The following is a 20,030-nucleotide window of genomic DNA, read 5'->3' as shown; positions in this document are numbered from 1 at the left end:
TTTCTGGGCTTCTCTGGGAGGAGGTCTTCTGAATGTTTTCTGGCAGTCCAACAGTGTATATGTCAGTCAAGTCTGTCTGTTCTTGGCTTCCTGGGGGAAGTCCATCCTGAGAAAGTTTTCTTCCATTAGCCCCTGACATCCCTGCTCCCAGCCCTATCCTGACTCCTTCACAGCCCCTTATCCCTTTCCTTTAACCAGGTGTCCCACCTCCACAGAGTGTAGCCCAGACCTCCCTGGGAAAGTCTCTGTGACAATGTGCCAGGCTCAGAGACTGGGCTGAGGGCTAGCGCAGGGTGGGTGGGTCACAAAGCCCCCTGAGCCACCCTGGGAGATCCTGGGCTGGGCTGCGGGGCTCTGAGACAAGCCAAGCTCCTGTCAGTCTGGCTTCCCACCGGCTCAGCCAGGCTCTAGTCCAATCAGCCTCCTCTGAGTTCACTGGGGATGAGTCCACTGGTCTCTACAGGCGACCCCAATAAGAAATTGAAACCAATCAATCAGGTCTCAGGGTCACTGGGGCCTTTAGTGTGTGACCTCAGAGCTGGCTCCCTCCACCAATTTCCAAGTTTGAGGTGTCTGTCGCTTCCCCGCTGAACCCCAAGCTGTCGGCTAAGCAAGAATCCCTTCCTCATCCGCTGGGGGCTGCATGGTAGCTGATCTGCGTAAGCTGGTCACCTGCAGCCCATCGGTCAGAGCTGAGGACAGGCACTGCACGGCCTGAGGCAGACCATCAGTCCAGGGGAGAGACGCAGCCAGGAGAAATCCTCACCCCTTCCATAGAGGCAGCCAAGCCCGGGCCCTGGGGGAGGGGCGTTGCTGGGACAACCCACCCAGCCACCTTGAGAGCAGCCTTTGGGGGACGGGGTCAGGAGAAACTCTTGGGACCTGGAGCCTGCCAGGCAGTGATGCTCCACGAAGTGGAGAAGGGGGAAGACCCAAAGTGCAGCGAGTCTGGAAGCCGGGTATCCATAAGAAAGGAGGCCAAGGGGTGGACCTCAGGGACTGGGGTGCAATGGAGCAGCTGGGGGGCTGGAGAGGCCTCTGAGGCTGGAGTGCCTGAGAAAGGTGCCTATGCTGCAAACCCCTAGGCAAACCGCCCACGCTGCCCAGGGTAATGAGGCCCTCAGGTGAGAGCTGGGGGTGGTGCAGCCCAGAGCAGCCAGCCAGGGGCAGCAAGTGCGTGCCAGGCTCTTTCTTCCCCCTTCCCTACCTCCTCCTGCTGCTAGCTAATGACAAGGGCTTTATTCTAGGGAAATGAATAGGCTAGTAATTGCAGCCCTACTTTCAATCCCGTGGCTCTCCTCCCTCTCAGGCTCTCAGTGACACGTGGAACAATGACCCTGGAGCTGGCCAGCCACCTCCCAGCATCCAGCAGAATGGCAGGCCATTTGTCTCTGTGGGTGGCAACGGGGCCAAGCTGAGGAAGATTGGCTTCCATTAGAGTCATGTGACGAGGCTCGTTGGGGTGGGCGTGGGGGCTCAGGAAGGGGAGGCCTAGGGAGGAAACAGAACAACCCCCAGCCCTGGGGAGGAATGTGGGATCTGAAGGGGCCCCAGCAGACTCAACTGACTCGCCCCTGGTGTTTGGCCCTTCCTCCTCATGTACCCAACCCTTACTCCAGGACGGAAGAGACACTAATATTTCTTGAACACAGTATTTCTTGAACATACCAGGGATGTTGCACTAACATATTTTCTCTCAGTTCTGTGAGATAGCTGTTATTCCCATTTGTAGAGAAGGAATCTGGGATTGGGAGAAGTCCCGTGTCTTGATAGAGGGACCTCGCTAATCAGTGCTGCAGCTGGAAGGTGAGCTCAGGTCTAATTCCAAAATGCAACCTTCTTTCACTGAGCTGCTGCTAGGATTTTTTTTTTCTTTTCTTTTTTAAGGAGCACAGGAGAAATCCTTCCACGTATTTCTTTTGATCTTAAATGACATCTGTTTACTCTGATGATAAGTTATACCTGCTAGTAGTTGGAAATGTGGAAAATACAGAAATGTAAAGAAGAAAATAATTGAATACAGTTATATAGAATTAACCACTGCCAATATATTAGGGTGCAACCTTCCAGGGTCTTATTTTTCTAGGCATGGGATTTTACATTTTCTCTCATTAAAAAAAAAAAAAAAAAAGATTTTGTAGCCTGCACTTCTCACTTAATATACTGCGTCCCGGGAGAGCTCCTGCCCAGAGCAGCCCGGCCTGTGCCCGACCCTGTCCTGGCACCCGGTCTGCACCTGCCACCCAGCCCAGCCAGTGGGTGTGTGCCAGTGGCTGTGGGCTCTGCTGGAGGCTGCACTCCTTGCTACCCTTGAGGAAGGGACTTCCTTCCGAGGATGCTCTCAGGGAGAGCCCTTCGTGAGCATTGCTGGCGCCTCTGTCCCTCCTCTCGGCTGTCCCCAGCCGGCCTGGGGCCTGATCAATGGACCAGCCAGTGTTTACTCAGCGATTACGGAGCAATTAAATTCCCGATCGATACAGTTCAGTCTCTAAACAGCTGGGCTAGGGAGCCTCGGCATCACGTGCGGGCTCCATCTGTCACCTCCCAGGGTCCAGGCTGCCCCAGAACCTGCCCCACCCGCGGTGGAGGGGGAAGGGCTCGTTCTGGGGCTGCTGTGGAATTGCATCCCCTCCTCCCTGCAGAAACACAGAGAAGACTGGGCTTCCCTGGTAGGCCTGAGGAGGGGTGGGGTTCTCTGGGGTCACTGGGGTTTCTGCCTCGGCACACCAGGAAGACAGTGGGGCAGCAGGCAAGATCTGGTCTCTTTCGGGGTCCAGCGGTGAGTTCCCAGAGGCCTTGGCAAGGGTCGGGATCATGCGACCCAATGCAGTGCAGCGGTAGTTCCCATGATGCCCTGCCCTGGACCATCTGCCAGCTCTGGGGTCCAGGTGGGATTCCTGGCTGTCGAGGACCTCAGTCTGGCCCGGGACACAGCAAACCCAGTGGGAAGTGCCGAGCAGCAGGGGCAGGGGAGGGGCTGCTTCATATTTGGGCTTTTTGAGCAGGTTAGGTTTGCTCACCAGTCTCCTGAGGATCTCTGGGTAGTTCCAGCAGAATCCACCTTGGCTGGGCTCTTCACCTGAGGAAAACCACAAGGAAATGGCAGAAGAATTCAGTCCTGGAGTTAGAGAAATCTGTCCCCTCATGAACCACATGGCCTGTCTCTTCACCTGTCTGTGCTATTTGTCCCGTCCGTATCTTCCCCACCAGAGGCCCAAAAGACAAAAGAGATGTCAAAATACTTTGACAGCTTGGTAGGGGATGTCTTCCCCCACCACCCACCCCCAATTCCAGAGAGTATTAGGGAAGCTTTATCTTATCATGATTTTCTACTTTCTGTTCCGAGCGTTTTCCTCAGTTGCGATGTGAAACTCATGTTTGGAGTGGATCATTTGTCCAGACAGTTTCCTTATGTACTTTTCCCTCCCTGTCACTCTCTAAGACCAGTCTCTCCATGAGATCTAGGTTGTCACCAGACGGTACTTAGGAAGCTTCCCTGTCCACGGGCCTGCGCTGGGGCTGTGGAGTGTGAGGGAGGCCAAGCTTGGGTCCACTTCCAAAGAGCTGCGAGTTAAGACGGACAACTTTCTGTCAGCACGGTGTTTAGAGATGTTTAGAGAATTCCTCCTCACTCTATTTCTATTTTGCGTACCTTATGCATGAGAGAGGGAAAGAGAATACTGGCTGTGAGGCATTGAGCACTTGCTATGTGCTAGGCAGATATTATCTCATTTAATTCCCACGGAAAGCTCATAAACTGTTATTGGTCCTAGGTTTACAGACAAAGTGAGGATTGAAGATGATGAGTGACTTGTCCAAGGACCATATACCTGGTAAAGGGTGGAACCAGGATTTGAACCAAGCATCTATGACGGTTTCTGCCACCAGAGTCAGAGGACAAAAGAAGGGAGGTGTTTTCAAGCATGGGAAGTAAAAGCAAGATGGGGGAGTGAACAGCTGGCTCCCACTTCCCCAGGGGGCTGCTTCTAGGGGGCTTCTCTCAGAGAGCCTGGTTTATAGTTCAGGGACCTTGAAGGCTGGCCTTTCCTTCCTGCCCCTCCACCCTCCAAATGAGGCTGTTTGAGCACTCCAGGCAGCACTAGGTAAACACATCAGAGCAACCGAGCTGAAGAGAGAAATGACTGAGAGAGTAGTATTTGGGGGGGGGGGAGCTTTAGGCTTTATTATTTAAAGAAATAAACATAACTAAAGATAATAGTCCCAGAACAACAAAATGAAAGCTACCACAAGGAATGTCTAACTCTCTGCTCAGTTGGTACTCATTAATGCAGAGTTTTGTCCAATTTGGGGAAACAGATTCTTTTTTCGTTTACCAGCAATTTCTGTTTTGAGTCTTCTGGATATTCTTTTTTCATTCCCAGAAAGAATAACCTCTCTTTGCAGGCTTAGGGATTTTTCTAACCTCACTATCTCTTATGCTTTTTGGTTTTGTTTTGTTTTCGCCTCTGAAAAGTCATCTTTCCCCATTCATTTATCTTTCAACCAATAACATGACCATAAAAATAATTTATAATTTCAATAAGCGTTTCTGATATATGACAGAAAGTGTTTCAAGTCTGCTTCATCACACCAAAAGAGAGGAAATCATCTCACTCTGCAGCAAGAGTGATTTAATCAGATCAGACATTCTTAAGGACTTCAATGCCTTTGACGGAGGCCTTGGAATGGCTTGAGAAAGGAGATTTTTAGAGATTTCTTTTGTGACAATGACCCCCCCCCAAAAAAAACCCACAAAAAAACTAGGAAAGACAGCTGTCTGTGAAGGAGGACTGGCATACGCTGCTGTCTCCAACAGGGAGACGTGCCAGCAGGAGCAAAAGAAGGGGGCTGCTGCTTTTGAACCACAGGATGTGGGGCTGGAAGAGCCCCCAGGGATGCTCCACCCCCCCCCCACCCCGTTACCACACAGATAGGACAGGGGGAACCGGAGGCCCGAGGTCCCACAGCCGGTGAAGTGCAGAGCAGGGTCTAGAACTCATGCGTCCTGAAGAGCTGGTGCTTTCCACCCCCAGACTTCTCTATGCCTCAGTTTCCTTAGCTACCACATGAGGGGGGGAGCCATCTAATCCCTGAGGCCCTGCATCAGGGATTTTGTAAGAAGGCGCTCCGTCCTGGCGGGGGTGGGGGGGTGGGTGGCGGCACAGGCGTACACACGGAGCTCCCCGGGAGCATTTACAAAGCAGAAGGTGGGGACCAGGACGCAGACGGGAGCAGCAACATGGGAACCAGTGCGAGCCTCAGTAAGAAGTGAGAAGAGATGAGAAGCGTGGGGGCCCCGCCGCAAGGGTTTTGTCTTTCTCCATTCTACGTATTGTGAAAACACCGAAGGAAATCTTCAATAGAAGGAAAGCCTGGCCTCACTCGTAATCCTACAGCCTTCTCACAGCACCTCCTCTCCTTTTCCCTGGTCTCTCGCCACCCTCCCCACCTCCTCCCTGCATCGTGGGCAGCGCAGACTGGTGCTTGGCTGTGCCCGCCCTCCCGCCTGATACCCCAGGGAAGAGCCTGATACCTGCTTCCCTCCTGCCACAGATGCACTTTCCTTCACTCCGAGGACAGAAATGATAGAAAATGAAGGAAGCCTAGGTAGGAGCTCAGTCATAACCCTAACTAACAGGCCTACAGCGCGTTCCAGTTATAAAACCCCTTCCCGTCCTTTCAGGCATCTGATTCTCACCACAAACCTGCTCAAGGTCACAGGGGCAAAACTATTGTGTCCATTTCACGGCTGAGGAAATACTTGGGGTAGAGGAGTGACTTGTTCAAGTTCCAAAGGTAGAAGGTGGCAGAGATCAGACGAGCCTGTATAAAGAGAGGGGCTGCAGCGAGCGGTGACATTAACCCTGCTTCCTGCTTGTCACTGTTCGAACGTGCTGCCTGGGCCACACGCCAGGCGCCACCACCCACACAGACTGGTGGCATGTGGGTGTGGTTCCTGGCTTCTAATCCAGGCTGCAGGTTGGCAGGTTTGGAGGAGCGATGAGGCTACCCTGAGGCCCTCGGATTTCAGGGGAACAAACTCACCAGAAACAAATTTATAAGAGACCGATAACAGTAGTATGAATTTATGAATTCATAATGAGAAATGATACTGGTGAACAGGATACTACTCATAATTACCGATTGATAAGGAACTTAAAAATATGAGAGTCTCTTTTCTTCTCCAAGCGCAGAGAGAGGAGCACCAGAGGATTTCTGTGGATTCCCTTCTAGGCTGGAAAGGAAGAGAGACATGGGGAGGTAGTTACCTAGGACCCTGGGCTCAAAGATGAATTCGGGAAAACTTTAAGAAAGTTGTAGAGTGTGCAGCAGTTGAGAGTGCAGACAGAGCAACTCAAATCCAGGTTCGAATCCTGACTTGGCTACTTACAAGCTCTGTGACCTCAGTTAAATTACTTTCTAACTAAAAAACTTTCTAATCCTCAATTACTATTACTTATCTGTAAAATGGGGTAACAATAGCACTTACCTCTTATGAGTTTCAGGGGATTAAAGGAGATGCGTGGCAAGGTGCTTGGCACATAGGAAGCCCTCGATAAATGCTAACTATTTTAAAGCTGGATTTTTCAAGAGCAGAGAGGGGAAATCAGTCAAGATCCAGGAGTCCCAGAGAAGGGTCCTAGAAACTGTAGTACGACTACGAAATGTTTAGAAACAATGGGCTGATTACTTCAGGGGATGAGGGCCTAATGGCAGAGCCCCTGGGATGGCAAGTAGGAGGGGACACACTATCCCGGATATTGTTCAGAGTCACTGAGCCATGCCCTCCAGAGAGAGGGTCTAGTCCCCCCCTCCAGCTGGCAGGTGATGGGCATAGAGAAGGAGGCAGTCTTTCAGATGTTTCTATTCAAGCCTAGCCTGGGACATATGGAGTATTGGCTAGAAAGAGCCCAATATCTGAGACAGAGAGAGAGAGAGAGAGACTCTGAAAACTAAGGGACCAATTTGGGGAAAACATCAAAGAAGCTAGAGGCCCAGATGAATGCCAATCCGGCAGGACCAATGGGCCCGGGGAGGAGATTGTTCTAGACATCAGGGCAGGAGAGGAAATGATTTAACCCAACACCAGGCTGTCACAGTGCAGGCTAAGATGAGATTAAAAGCGGAGGCATTTTATCAGAAAATTCTTGCCAGTTGACAGTTTGACTGCCTGCCCTCCTAAGAGGAGGAAATACTAGAACTCTTTCGGGGAAAGGTTTATGGCCCAGCACTGACCCCTGCCCTGCCTGGAGGGGTGGGTGGTCCCCCAAGCTGGGATTTCCAAGGCTTCTTCACAAAGCCAGTATGCCCTGCACCGTCCCTTCATCCTAAACCCTTTCGGAGATGACATGCAAAGCCCACAGGCACGTGGAAAATGGCACGGCCGTTCTGAGACTGTACGCTTGTGAGTGGTTTCTACTGCAGCAAGAAAGATTGAAGCTAGACATTAGGAAGAGCTTCAAGTAGGAAAGCAAAAGATAAGGAAGGCGACTGTAGGGGAATAGGTAAATAATCATGTTCCATAGCAGTTTGATGGGTGCCCAGAGCAGTGCCCCACATTACTGGCCATTTGGCCATTTCCATCTCTCATGTCCTAATGTTCCTGTTTTTGGCAAGCACACGCCTGACTGCTATAGGCTCCTCTTGGCCACCAGAGACCTTTCCCCTGACATGTGGCAAAGCCGAGCCTGTGAGAAGCCGGTAGAATATCTTTCCCTGGAAATGGCTCAAGACCAAAGAAATATCCCCTCTGCTGGGTGCGGCAGGGCCGATCTGGGTGGGATGGGAAGGACAGAATAAAGGGGCTTTATAGCCATGAGAATACAAAACAGTCAGGCCCAGTCTCTTGCCCAGCCTCTGGGAGGCACTGTGTGCACACACAGCTTGTGTGGGTCACCTTCCTAGGGCTCTCGGGGGGACCCAAGAGGAACAGTGAGCTCTCTCTCTGCTCTTGAGCCAGAGCTGGGGAAGCAGGACACGCCCAGGTTAGGGGAGGAAACCTACACTGATCGAGCACCCGTAGGTGCCAGGGCTTTGTGGACATTGTTCTGTTAACTCTCGCAGCAGAATCGTGTGGTCCGTACCCCCACCTTACACCTGAGGAGACGGGCTTGGAGAAGTCAAGTGAGTGGTTGGATTTTAAACCACGGTCAGTCCGTCTGGTTCTTAATCTCATGCTCATTATGTTCTGCTGCCTCCACCCCTTATACCTCTGGTGAGCTTCTCTTGGCATCATCTCTGACTTAGAGCTTCAGAAATTATACCATACAGAAAAGAACAATACTTCTCCATTTCAAGAACTCTAGCAGAAGAACATAAGGGAATGACAGTTCGAGTTCAAGGGCGGTTCTTTATTCTGAAGTCACATCCTTCCTACTTTTTCATATTCTTTTGTAATATTATAAGGAAACTGAATGATGCTTTCCCTTTTATTTTATTTGAACAAAATAGCATGTGGGAAATCCTAAAAAAAGGAAGAAGACAGTTGCTCCTTATGTAGGGCTTACCGAGCATTGTACACACATTCCTACCTTAATTCTCTCACAGAGAAATAGTGGGGCCCAGGGAGCTTAAGCAACTTGCCCAAGGCCACACAGCAAGTCAAGGCAGAGCCCACATTCAAACCCAGGCAGTCTGGCGCGCGGAATCCACACAGATACCGGCTGCACGGCGGCCCCAAATTTGCATTGACCAACGCTGCCTGCAGCCTCAGGCACTCCCTCCTCTCAGGGACACAAAGGCACTCACAGCCCTGACCGGCTCCCAGACAGCTTGTAGGCCGGTGCCTTTCTTGAGTACACCTCTCCTAGCATCACCTGTGTGGCTCCCAACCGTCGCCACGGTCCATTCGGAGATGATGACACATCCAGATCACCAAGGGCCAGGGGGCGGTGGGGTTCCTTAAAGAACAAGCCCGTTTTCTTTCCTGAAAGTCTTCCTTGCTGAGATAATGGGTACAACCCAGCTCCCAGATCCCTGGGATTGCGGCCAGATCCCTGCCATTGCTTCTGTCCTGCCAGCATGGAGTGGTGGGCCATGGCCCCTGGAGGGGCTTCCTGACCTGCTTGGAGCCCGCAGGATCTTGAATGTTCCTGAGCCTCCCCCGTGAGCTTGTTCTGCAGACGCGGTGCTCCCGCCAAGCAGCCACCACTGCTTACGTAAAGGCAAGGAAGAAATTGCCCCCAAGGAAAAGCTAGGCAATGATAAACAGAAATTCCGGACAAAGATTCCTTTGAGGAAAGCCGGAGGAATACGCGGGGTATGGAGGCTTCTCATGTGCCGTTTCTCGAGCTGGGTACAAGTGAATATTCTTCTTTATACCTTATATATGTTACTCATATTTGCATATATACAATGGCTCGTAATAAAAGAAAAAATTAAATAAAACCCAGAGTTTTATTAGGCTGTAAATATCAAATGCTGTCTGCACCAGCTTTGCGGTGACTATATGCCATGTGCTCAGAGACGGTTTTAAAGGCAGTGTTTCTGGAACTTCATTGCAGGGTTGGGCACCGTGAGGATGTCAGGCATGGGAAACCTCTCCCCTTAGGGGTAATAACACAAGCACACACAAAAGGTGAGGAAATCTGAAGTGTATTCAGGGACACTGCGAGTTCTCCGTGCTTGGGCTAAGAGAAATATGCCATTTGTGAAATTGGGTGCTGTGTCTTGGGGAAGGGACAGGGAATGGGGAGGATGTCCTTAGAGCCTGCTGTTGCTTCCAGATCTATGTCTATTTGTGAGGAAATAAAATGCTCAAGACTATTAGGATTCCAGTGGCAATGAGATGGTATTAGTCAGTGTGGCCAGCTTGGGAGCCTACGAGGGAGGTGTCCTGAGGAAACTTCTACACGAGGCTTCCCTGGAGGACTGCGGGCTCTGACGTGCCCAGGTGCTGACGTTCCGCTGTGGGGTGAGCTGGGCAGGGGAGGAATCCAGAGTGGACGTCTAGGGACAGTATGCCGGAGCGGCTCCTGCAACCAACCTTGAGTGAGTGCCGTGCTGTTGTGGGCCTGGATATGGGGCAGGTGCGAGTCCAGGGAAGGACTGTGGTTCCTTTGACAGGAAATCCCTACCGGCAAACCAAACCAGCCAACACCTTTTGGGAACAGCTGTGAGAGACCAAAGCTTGGCGTCTCCGAGGAGCCAACAGGAGAGAGAATAACTTACTCTCTCAGGGTCCTTGGGAGAGGGGAGGGAGAAGCATCTGTCACAGCCAATGAAGTCAGGGCAGCTTCTGCAAGGGAATGAGCCCAGGAAGCCACAGCTGCCCTGCTCCGGGGCTGTCTATTCTGAGACCTGGCTTCCAGCTTGGATAATGGAGGTCAGGGAGCCATGGGCTCGCTGGGGCAGGTGCTGGCTTACATCGATGTCGTAAGGGAAGCCAGGGGAGGCTTCTGCTGCGTCCTGGGTGTTGAGGGCAGAGGAGCCAGAGCCCAGCCACTGAGCAGGGACGGTGCAGTGTGGGCCTGGGGCCCACAGAGAGGGAAGGGGAAGTGGAGCCTCTCCCTCCTTCCAGATGGCAAAGCAGCTTGCTCAAACTGTCCATTTCGTGAGAGGAGACAGAAGTCCAGAGAGAAGTGGTGGGCCTAAGGTGATACCAAATGTTGCGGGCAGAGACGAGGTTGGACCTCGACTCCCAGCCCAGTGCTCTTGCCACCACCTCACGTAGCGTTTTCTAGCCTGCCCTCAGAATGAGCGCAGGGCCACTTTGTGTGCAGCCCCGGCCCTCTGCGCACCTCAGCTTTCCCAGGGGCACCTGGGACCTGGAGGACGTTCGGCTTCCCTTGCTCGGTGCCCTTATTCTGACCATCTACACCACCCTACTGATTCAAACACGGGAGAAAAAGAAGTGTTTCAGTAATGGCTGAAAAATCTTCATACGTGAGGCATGTTCTTAGCTTTTGTCTGCAAAATGCCTAGGTTCTTTGTCCCAGAAGCACTTTAAGAAAGGCTGGCAGAGTTTGGGCTAATGTGGTGCAATCGGTCAGGCCTTCTGGGGTTCCTTCCTGCCTGAGGAGTCCTTCAGCCTTCCAAACCCTCCTAGCAAGGCGCCTAGTAATTACTGTTCTGTTACACAGGAGGGAAAACAGCCTCCCCCAGCGGCCCCCCACCCTCAACACCAACAAGACCCTCAGAAGCTGGGCCTCCAGGGGCCTCCTCATTCCTTCCGTCACCTTCTTGCCAAGGGCCACCACCCAAGCCAGCCTCTGGTAGGGCAGCGTGGGCTGAAGTGCCCTCTCCCAGCCCTCACGCAGCGCACCAGTTACTCCTGTCCCTCCAGCTCCTGGCAGTGGGAAACATGGCCTTGCCTGGGCACAAGGGAGGACACTAGCTGACCCGAGTCAGCTCCCTGGCAGGGGCTATGTGAGCACAAATGCCAGGATCCCATGCCCTCCTTCGTACTCTGTCCTCATAGAAAGGCTGCATTTCCCGTTGTGGCCAGCATACCCACCTATGAGCTCATGTTCTCTTTCTCACTCTCTGGAGGGAACTGAGGTGCAGAAAAGTTGGGTATCTTGCCCAAGTCAGCCAACTAGTAAATTGCAGAACCAGGGGACTCACTCCACTCCAGCTGTCTTACCTGTGAAAGAGGATGTCATCCGTGTTAGGATAACAATAAGCAGTGTCTGAAAGCTCTGTGTCGGGTGGTACCCAAACACTTTCTCTGTATGACCAGAGCTGCCTATAGCCCTTGGCACAGTCCTCAGCATATGGAAGATAAGCCAAGTCTTCTCATCAGAATAGTGTTTTTAGCCTGGGTCTGTGGGGTCTCTAAAGCCTCTGAATGTGGAGGTAAAATTTGGCATGCATGAACTCTGTGGTAAGAGAGCTCTTTCAAATGCGTTGGGAACCGGGAAAGGTTCTACGGGTCAGTGGGCAGGCAGACCCAGGTAATTTTGGCTGTCAGGAGAAAAAGGAAGAAGAAAGAAAACTAGTTATCTGTCACTGATTGGGTTCTCTGGGAAGCAGAGTCTGAGCTGAGGGTGCCGAATGTTTACTAGAGGATGCACTTGAGATCACCACCCATAGAAGGAAAGGCAGGAACACAGCATGGGGCAAAAGGAGAAGTCCAAGTGATGGGGGTCCAACAGAAGCCCCAGCCAATTCCAGGCGGGCTCTGAAATGAGAATGACCTATCAAACTTGCCCCACATTGGGTAAAAATGGCTGAACCTTTATATCCTCACCTTAATCAGTCACTGGATTTGGACTGCCCCAGGAATGATGTGATTTTGGGCCAAGGAGCTCCATGCAGCTGAGACCATCCCTGATTGGACTGATGGGGCTGATGGCAGAGGGCAGGCTCCAACAGCACTGCCAGAGCTGGACAACAAGTCATTCCTTGAAGGAGGGTCTGGGCGGTGCATCACTGAGCCCCCCTTAGTACCTCTGCCCTTGGGAAAGTAAGAGAGATTAAATGATGCCCATCCATCTACCCATCCAGCCATCTATCTTTTCATTTAACATTTATTAAACATGTCTTATGAGCCAGCCCACTGTGATAAGCACCGGTGATAAAAAGGTATACGTGGCGTAGTCTAGTGGAGAGAGACACATCATTGAATAATTGGAACACAAAGCGATCATCGCTGAAATAGAGGCGAGTGCCAAGAATTATTAGAGCACATTGGAGGGTGGGACTGACTCTTAACAGGGGCAATGAATGAGTCCTGGAAGAGTTGATGAGGCAGAGAAAGGAGGGGTAGAAGAGTAGGAGCATGAAGAGGAGAAGGCATTGCAAGGCAGAAGGAGGTCACGTGAAAGGCATGGTGGTCTGAGAATGCATGGTAGATCTGGGGAGAGTTTCAGTGTGCCTGGAGTGGAGTAGTGGAAATGTGGCTGGAAGGGGAGGTTGGGGTGAGATCACTAGTGCTCATAAGTCCACGCCAGTGGACTTTATCTCAGGAGTATTGGGAAGTCACAGATGCATTTTGAGCAAAGGATTGATATTAAAGTATCTACATTTTAAGAAGTCAATTCTGGTAGCAGGGATGATAGACAGGAGCGAGTGGTCATTGGAACCCCAAGGGAGTCATATATACATCATGCTATGCAAGCCCCTATCATCCCTCTGAGCACAAGTCAGCTTCTGAGCGATCCTCTCTGATGTGACGTTCAGTTCTAACACACAGGTCATTCTGGTCCTGGGCACATGTAGTATTCCCCTGAGCAACTACTTATTACTTATTCCCCCATGCTTCCCAAAGACTTTCATTTGCATGCTCACATCCTGTATTCTCATGGGTGGAATTAACCCTGTGGATGGCCTGGGTCCTTGTGTGTGTATTGGCCTAATGTCATGTGGGCACAACCAAAGCCTTCGCAGAACCCTCTTGTTTTGGTGCCGTCCACATTCTTTTTACCTTCTTGAACGGGCATCCCAACCCAGGAAATGTTTGTGTGACTAGCATCTCCTTTACGCCATCAACGACACTAAGTTTCTCCAGGCTAGTGGGCTGCCATTCAAGGAATCTGCTTCCACAGCTGAATAATGAGCCCAAGATAGCTAAAGATCACAGGATCCCTCTCCCTTCTCTCCTTCCCTTCTCCTTACAGGAAGCTATGCATGTCACAGAGTGAATCCCATTCACGTGATTCCTGCCCAAATCCCAGGCTGCCTGAAATCTGACCCACTAGGGATAGAACTTCATGATGTAAGGTCAGCCCAGCCAACTCTGGACACTTAAGGGTCACAGCCTGTCTTGAGAAGAGTGATGTTCTGGGCACTGGAACATTGGGCTTCCGGTTCCATATGAGACTAGGATTGAAATAGTTGGTCTCTAAGTTGAAGTAGATGGTCCTTCCAAGCTATGACAGCTAGGATGAATATTCTAACCTCTTTCTTTGGACCATTTTTATAGATGGGGTATAGAGGGAAACAGAGGCTGGGAACACTATTTTGATGCTCAGCCATCACATAGAGGTTTTAAGTACTCAGGTCTTATTTCATTGCTCCCTAAGTGACTAAAAGACAAATCCACACGAGGAGCATTGGACAGATGTCTGCCTAGGGCAGGCCCCATATTGTGGCTGGTACAGCCAAGGGGCCTGCCCCTAGGTGGTAAATATGTATGGATTCCGAGATCATGGATCCCATGACTTGGTGACATCCAAGACCAAGGCCCTTCACTATGTTGTTGCTCCAGTGGGTGGAGAACAAGGTGGGAGGGAGCCTTGAGAAACCAATTCTCCTTCACTTCTCTCCCTAAAGATCATGAGAGTTAGTCTAGACGTCTGGGAAAGACCATGAGATATGATTGGAAAACCCTACTGTTTTGGTTTTGTGAAGGTTGAGGTAGCTAAATGTTGAGAACCGTTTCTACATAGGAATTCTCCATGCTGTTTTTCTGGGGATTCCTTTGGGACTCCATGCTGTAGGTTTCCAGCTCAGAATACAGCCACCACTGCTGTCACCACTTCTCAAGGACTACTCTGTGCCAGGTACTATACTAAGTTCTTTGCAAGCTATATTTATTCCTCACAGCAGCCTTGCAAAGGAATTATTAGGATGACCGTTTTGTGGAAATAGAGCCACAAAGAGGTTAGGTAAATTGTCCATGGTCACATAGCAAGTAGCAGAACCAGGGTTCTAACCCAAGTCTTTCTGACACCAAAGCCGATATTCTTTGCCCTCCACTATATAACTTTAATTTTGCCATGCTGATGACAGCATTTCTGGGTCTCCAATAGCCACCTTGTACCACATAAGACTGTGGAGAAGTCTAAGGAGAGAAGGCAAAGACAAGGTCCACTTCCTAATACTTTTCATCATATACTCAGGAGGGCCACAGTCTCAGTCCCTTTGTGTAGAGGTGGGCAAAGGCAGAGATGGTTCTACCAGCCAGAGAGCATGGAACCTTGGGGCTGGTGGGCTTTGGTGGCCTGGCCTTGGCACTGGAATCCAAGCTCCCAGAATTCTAAGCTTAGGGATAAGTAAGCTCCCATCATACGACAAGTAAGGAAACTGACCCAGAAGGAAGAACAAATTACCCAAGGCCACAGAGCTAGTTAGAAGCATTGTGTATGCATCTGTGTGTGTTTGTGTGTGTGTGTGTGTGTGTGTGTGTGTGTGTGTGTGTGTGTGTGTTTACGTATGCATGCATGTGTATGTGCTGGAGATGACAGTAAGGGGTCTCCTAATTCCCAGGTCCTATGAATGAGTTCAGGAGGCGGCCTTGGAGTCTGTCTATATCTAGAAGGGTGGACCACAAAGAAGGCTATTTTTAACATTTGTTTTGGTTTAACACAAGTAGTTTACTTGGGACAAGGTGACTCCAAGAAGTGCCAATGTAGGAGTGGGAGATTAAGAGAAGGAAGCCAGTACATGTTCGTTAATGATCAAGTCACTGCTTTGGCTGCTGGGCATCTTTGGGAGATGGTGTGGAATGGGTCTTGGATTATTCCTCAAGGGACGAGGAAGCCAGGGTATTTATCTACCTGCCTCCATTACCATCAGTTGAGTACTGCTATTTGGGGGCATCAACTCCGAATAGCCCCAAGTAGCCACCAGTTCTCTAAAGAGTCTGGAAAACCTCTTTGGGTGAGGAGGCTTGGGCATTAGTACCAAGGATAGTCTATAGAAGAGATGGATGAGACTGAATGGTGCTCCCTGGAGGTAGGTTGTGATAGGAAAGGGAAGAGCTATTTCTGTGTGGCCAGTGGAAAGAATAGGTAAGTCCTATGACAAGAGTTAAAGTCAGGTCTTAAAAAGAACCTCTTAGTGATATTGGTGAAAAAGACATATCAGATGTCTAGAGCTCAGTCAACTACACACCTTGATTAATGGCCATACAAGAAATGATGGAGCAAAGAAACATGCATAAGGAGGGTTTCCTTAGGGAATTTGAGGCTCCTTGTTGCTAGGGCTAGCCAAAGAGCTCTCCTTTATGAAGGTGATGAGGCCGAAGAGTGCTGGGAGGAGAGATGGAGATGGAGTGAAAGAATTATTTACCCATGTGTGGTTATTCTAGTACCAGGAGGCTCCAAAGTTGGGTGGAAGCAACAGGAAGAGGTCTCTTCTCTGGCATGACTTGGGGCACCTTACATGGAGGCAAAGCCTTTGGAGAAGAAAGCCCTAATGCTGCCTGGCTCTCTGACCAGGGCCACCCACCTCCTGAGCCCATGCTCCTTATCTGTACAAAAGAGAGATTGGAGGGCTGGACTAGATGACCTCAGGGTCCCTTCCAGTCCTGATTATCTACCTCTGTCTTCTGTAGGGGCCATCCCTGTAGCCCTTGTGCTCCCTGCAATTAATCCTTCTCAAGTATTAACTGAGCACTCACCAGTTGCCCGGCATGAAGTGGAGAGCAGGGAAAAATAGAATACAGGCCCTGGCTGCTAGGGCGGGATGGATGGAGAAATAAAAATGAACACTTATTGAGCACTTACCCTGTGCCAGGCAGTGTGCTAAACAGCTTACACCTACTGACTCCTTTCCCCCTCACCATCACCTCATAAAATAGGTATTCGTACTCCACTATACAGATGAGACAACCAGAGTGGAGCTCAGAGAAAAACCAGCTTAACTGAAGCCACATCGGGGTAGAACTTGGACTTGAGCCCATGCTATAGCCACAGTGCGTCTCCTCCTGTGAAATAGGAAGGGACTCTCCAACCACGGCTCTTAGTGTGCTTGCAGAGAAGCAGTTACAGCTGGACTCACTCGGAAAGGCTTCACGGACAGGTGACTTCGCACTTGGCCTTGGGGGGTGCAGAACTTGGAGACTAGCCAGGGAGGGGAACAACCTGAGTGTATTAATTCCCCAGGACAAGCTGGGTGTGGGGGCTCCAGCCAGCAGGTATCTTCTTAGAGTAGGGAGGTGGGCAGCAGCTAGGGCTCAGTCTGCTGGTGGCTCCGTGGGAGGGGAGGAGGGGCCAGGAGCCAAGAACAGATGCTTCCCTAGACCCTGCAGGGCAAGCACCCTCCTCTTCACAGACTCAGCCCCAAAAAGTTGGTGACCACCCAGCCTGGAGGGGCTTTATGCCCAGGCCAAGCCTGTAAGCATCACTACTTCCCCACAGTCACTGGGGCAGTGTAAATATGGAGCTGGTTCAGTGTAAATCAGCTTCTTTCCAGCTGCCTCAGCCACTGGTCAGGGAGCTGGATGACTGATAATGATGATCGTTAACACTTACATGGAGCAGGGACCAGGAGCTAGGCTCTGTTCTAAGAACTTTAACTAACTCCAGCCTTCCAACATCCCTATGAGGTAGCTACTATTACTGTGCCCATTTTATAGATGAATGAGGTCAAATAGCCTGTTCACAGCTAATACGTCAGAGTCCAGATTCCAACCCGGGCAGCCTACTCTTCCCCACTCTACCACACTGCTTCTGAGTACAACTGCTTCTTCCCTCTGCCCGGCGTTACCCTCCTCAAAGGCAGGCTCTCCTCCTTGCCTGAAGCTCTTCCCTGCCAAGGTAGCCCCTCCCTAGAAGTGATGGCAGGAGGCAACCCCACAAGCCCCCACCACTAGAAAGGCCCATCATTGCCCCAAAGGCCAGGCCAGAGTGCCCAGTCTCTCTCCTCCCCCCGCACCCACATGCACCCCGTCCCGCTCTCCCCCAACCGAGCACCGTTGCCTTCTGTTCACAGTGATGGCTCCTGCGCCCAGGCCGGTGGGGGCATGGAGGACTCCGTGGTGGCAGCGGCGGCGGTGGCAGCCGGCAGACCCAGTGCCCATGCCCCGAAGGCTCAAGCCCAGGAGCTGCAGGAGGAGGAGGAGCGGCCGGGGGCGGGGGGTGCCTCCCCGAGGGCTGGCTCCCACCACGCAGCCTCCCCCGGCCGGCAGCAGCCTGCCCTGGCGACGGCGCTCTGCTCCCACGCCCCTAACGCCTCCGATTACGAGCTCTCCCTTGACCTAAAGAATAAACAGGTACCCAGGGCCTCCAAGGGGGGGTGGGGAGGGTGGTGAAGGGGCCCTGCCTTCGGGGGCTATCCAGGGTACCAGGGATCTCCCCACTTGGGCCCACCTCTGCTGTAGGTACCCTTCTTTTGCCACTAGTTCTCCCAAATGGAGAGAAGTCTTAAGTCTTCTTAAGTCCTAAGTCTTCTGCCCTTCCCTGTAGCCCAGTTTGTCAGGAACCAGCCTTTCCACGGCAGGGGTCATGCCTTAGCAATGCCAGTCCCCTGGGCAGTGTGTTCAGGGCTCTGTTCCTCTTGCCAGGCGCAGGAGGCCTAAATTGCTCCCCCCACCCCCTGCAGACCTTGAGGCAGGTGGTCCACTGTTCTCTGGGGAAGCCCCTACCTCCACCTGCTGCTTAGAAGAGATAGCCTCACTTACATGCCCACAAGAGGGGCAAGCCCCATGTGTAGGCACACATAGGTTCAAATGAGGTGCAAAGACAGTGGTCTCCTCCAATGAGATTGAGGATTCCCAAGATTAACCAAAGCTCTCCTGTTGGGGAACAAATCCCATGTGTGTGTGTGTGTGTGTGTGTGTGTGTGTGTACTCATGTGCATATGCTTAGAGAAAGACATCATGACTAGGTATTGTTTAGAAAGAGCATTGAACTTGGAGCCACAGACATAGGATCCAATCCTTGGTCTTGCTCTAGTTAACTTTTGACTTTGGGAATGCCAGTTAAGCACTCTGGGCACTGGTTTCTTCATCAGCAAAATCGGGAATTAGACCTTGAATCATCTCCAAGGTCTCTTCTAGCTCTACAGTGTGTAGGCTCTAAAGAACCATTCTTTAACTCAATGGGCAAAGTGAGTCTTGGGAAGGAAAGCTAGTAGAAAGGTCACTAAGATTGAGTCAGGCCATACCAACCTCAGTTTCCCTCAGCATCAAGGCCAGCTGTAGGTGGAACATTCATTCAGCTGTCGGTAAAGTATTTAACAAAATCTCCCATGATCTATATGTGGACAAGATAGGAAGTAGATTAGATGACAGTATAGCCAAGTGGGTTGTTTTCAAACAGAATTCTCAAAAATACGTTGATTTTCCCATCAATGCCAATTTCATCAATGCCAGTTCCTGGGGAGTTGAGTGGTGCACTGTCCTTGATCCTGTTCTGTTCAACCGTTTTTGACAAGGCACTAATTTCTGATGACACAAAGCTGAAAGGGTACAGCCAATACCTTGGTGATAGAATCCAAGATTTTGTAAAAATCTTAACCGGACGTAAAGATTTAAGTGAAACAGACTAAATGAAATAGGGAAAAACATCTACAGTTTTCTTAGCTTTGAAAAGCCCACAGCATTAGTATAAGATGGGCAGGCTTGGTCCTGGGAGAAAGACCTTAGGGCTTCAGTTGATTGTAAGCTCAAAAGGAGTTAATAACCAGTAAAGCAGCTGCCAAAGAAGTAAGTCCATCAGCCTTCACAGAAGGGTAGATAAAGCCCCTTGGATAAGGGAGCAGCTGGCTGCAGCCCCACACGAGTTCCTGGTGAGGGCCCATCTGGAGCCTATCCTTGATTCTTGGGGCTTCACTTAAGAGAGAAGTAAGATCCCAAGGATTCCAAGTTTCTCCTAAGAAGGAAAATAGGATTGGCTGGAGTCATATGGAGAAATTGTAGATGAAAACAAGTTTTAAATATGGAAGAGTTGGCATGTGAAAAAAGGATTAGATATATTTTCTATCATTCCAGGCAAAAATAGTGGTTCTAACGTATGAAAGCTACAGGAAAGGAAGCTTTTAGCTCAATTAACAATTAGAGCTGTTAAAAATATGGAACACCCTGCTTGCGAGGTAGTGTGTCTGTGTTACCAGGAATGCCCAGGCAGGGGCTGGCAGACAGTGCGTCTGGAACACTACAGTGTGATGTGGGTGGTCAGTTGGCCCAGAGAAGAAGTCTTCTCAATTCCACATGACTATGCTCTTTGAGGACAGAGACCATCTCTTATCCATCTTTATACCCTTCCTCCAGCATCTCGCAGAGTGCCTTGGACATAGTAAAAGCTCACCGAATGCATAATTTTTGAATAACTATGATGTGCAAAGCAACAAGAGAGTGAGGTAACAAGAAGAAAAAAATGGTCCCTACTTGCCCCCCAAAGAGGGTGCTGTTCAATTTAAGGAGT

At 50.7% G+C, this 20,030-nt stretch overlaps 1 protein-coding gene across 3 annotated transcripts in view; it reads left to right on the top strand.

Annotated features, from left to right (window-relative positions):
* Window positions 1-20,030, top strand: part of IQSEC3 (IQ motif and Sec7 domain ArfGEF 3) — a 104,778-nt gene that overhangs the window by 37,353 nt on the left and 47,395 nt on the right. For all 3 annotated transcript variants that reach the window (XM_026502689.4, XM_057303207.1, XM_044385305.2), the window contains one exon: window positions 17,599-17,878. In XM_026502689.4, coding sequence (XP_026358474.1) covers window positions 17,599-17,878 — 280 coding nt within the window. The remainder of the gene's footprint in view (window positions 1-17,598; window positions 17,879-20,030) is intronic.

Source organism: Ursus arctos, unplaced genomic scaffold (assembly GCF_023065955.2).
Source record: "Ursus arctos isolate Adak ecotype North America unplaced genomic scaffold, UrsArc2.0 scaffold_26, whole genome shotgun sequence".
Taxonomy (NCBI): Eukaryota; Metazoa; Chordata; class Mammalia; order Carnivora; family Ursidae; genus Ursus; species Ursus arctos.
The sequence above is the reverse complement of the archived record's forward strand: the minus strand, read 5'-3'. Positions and strand labels throughout refer to the sequence as shown.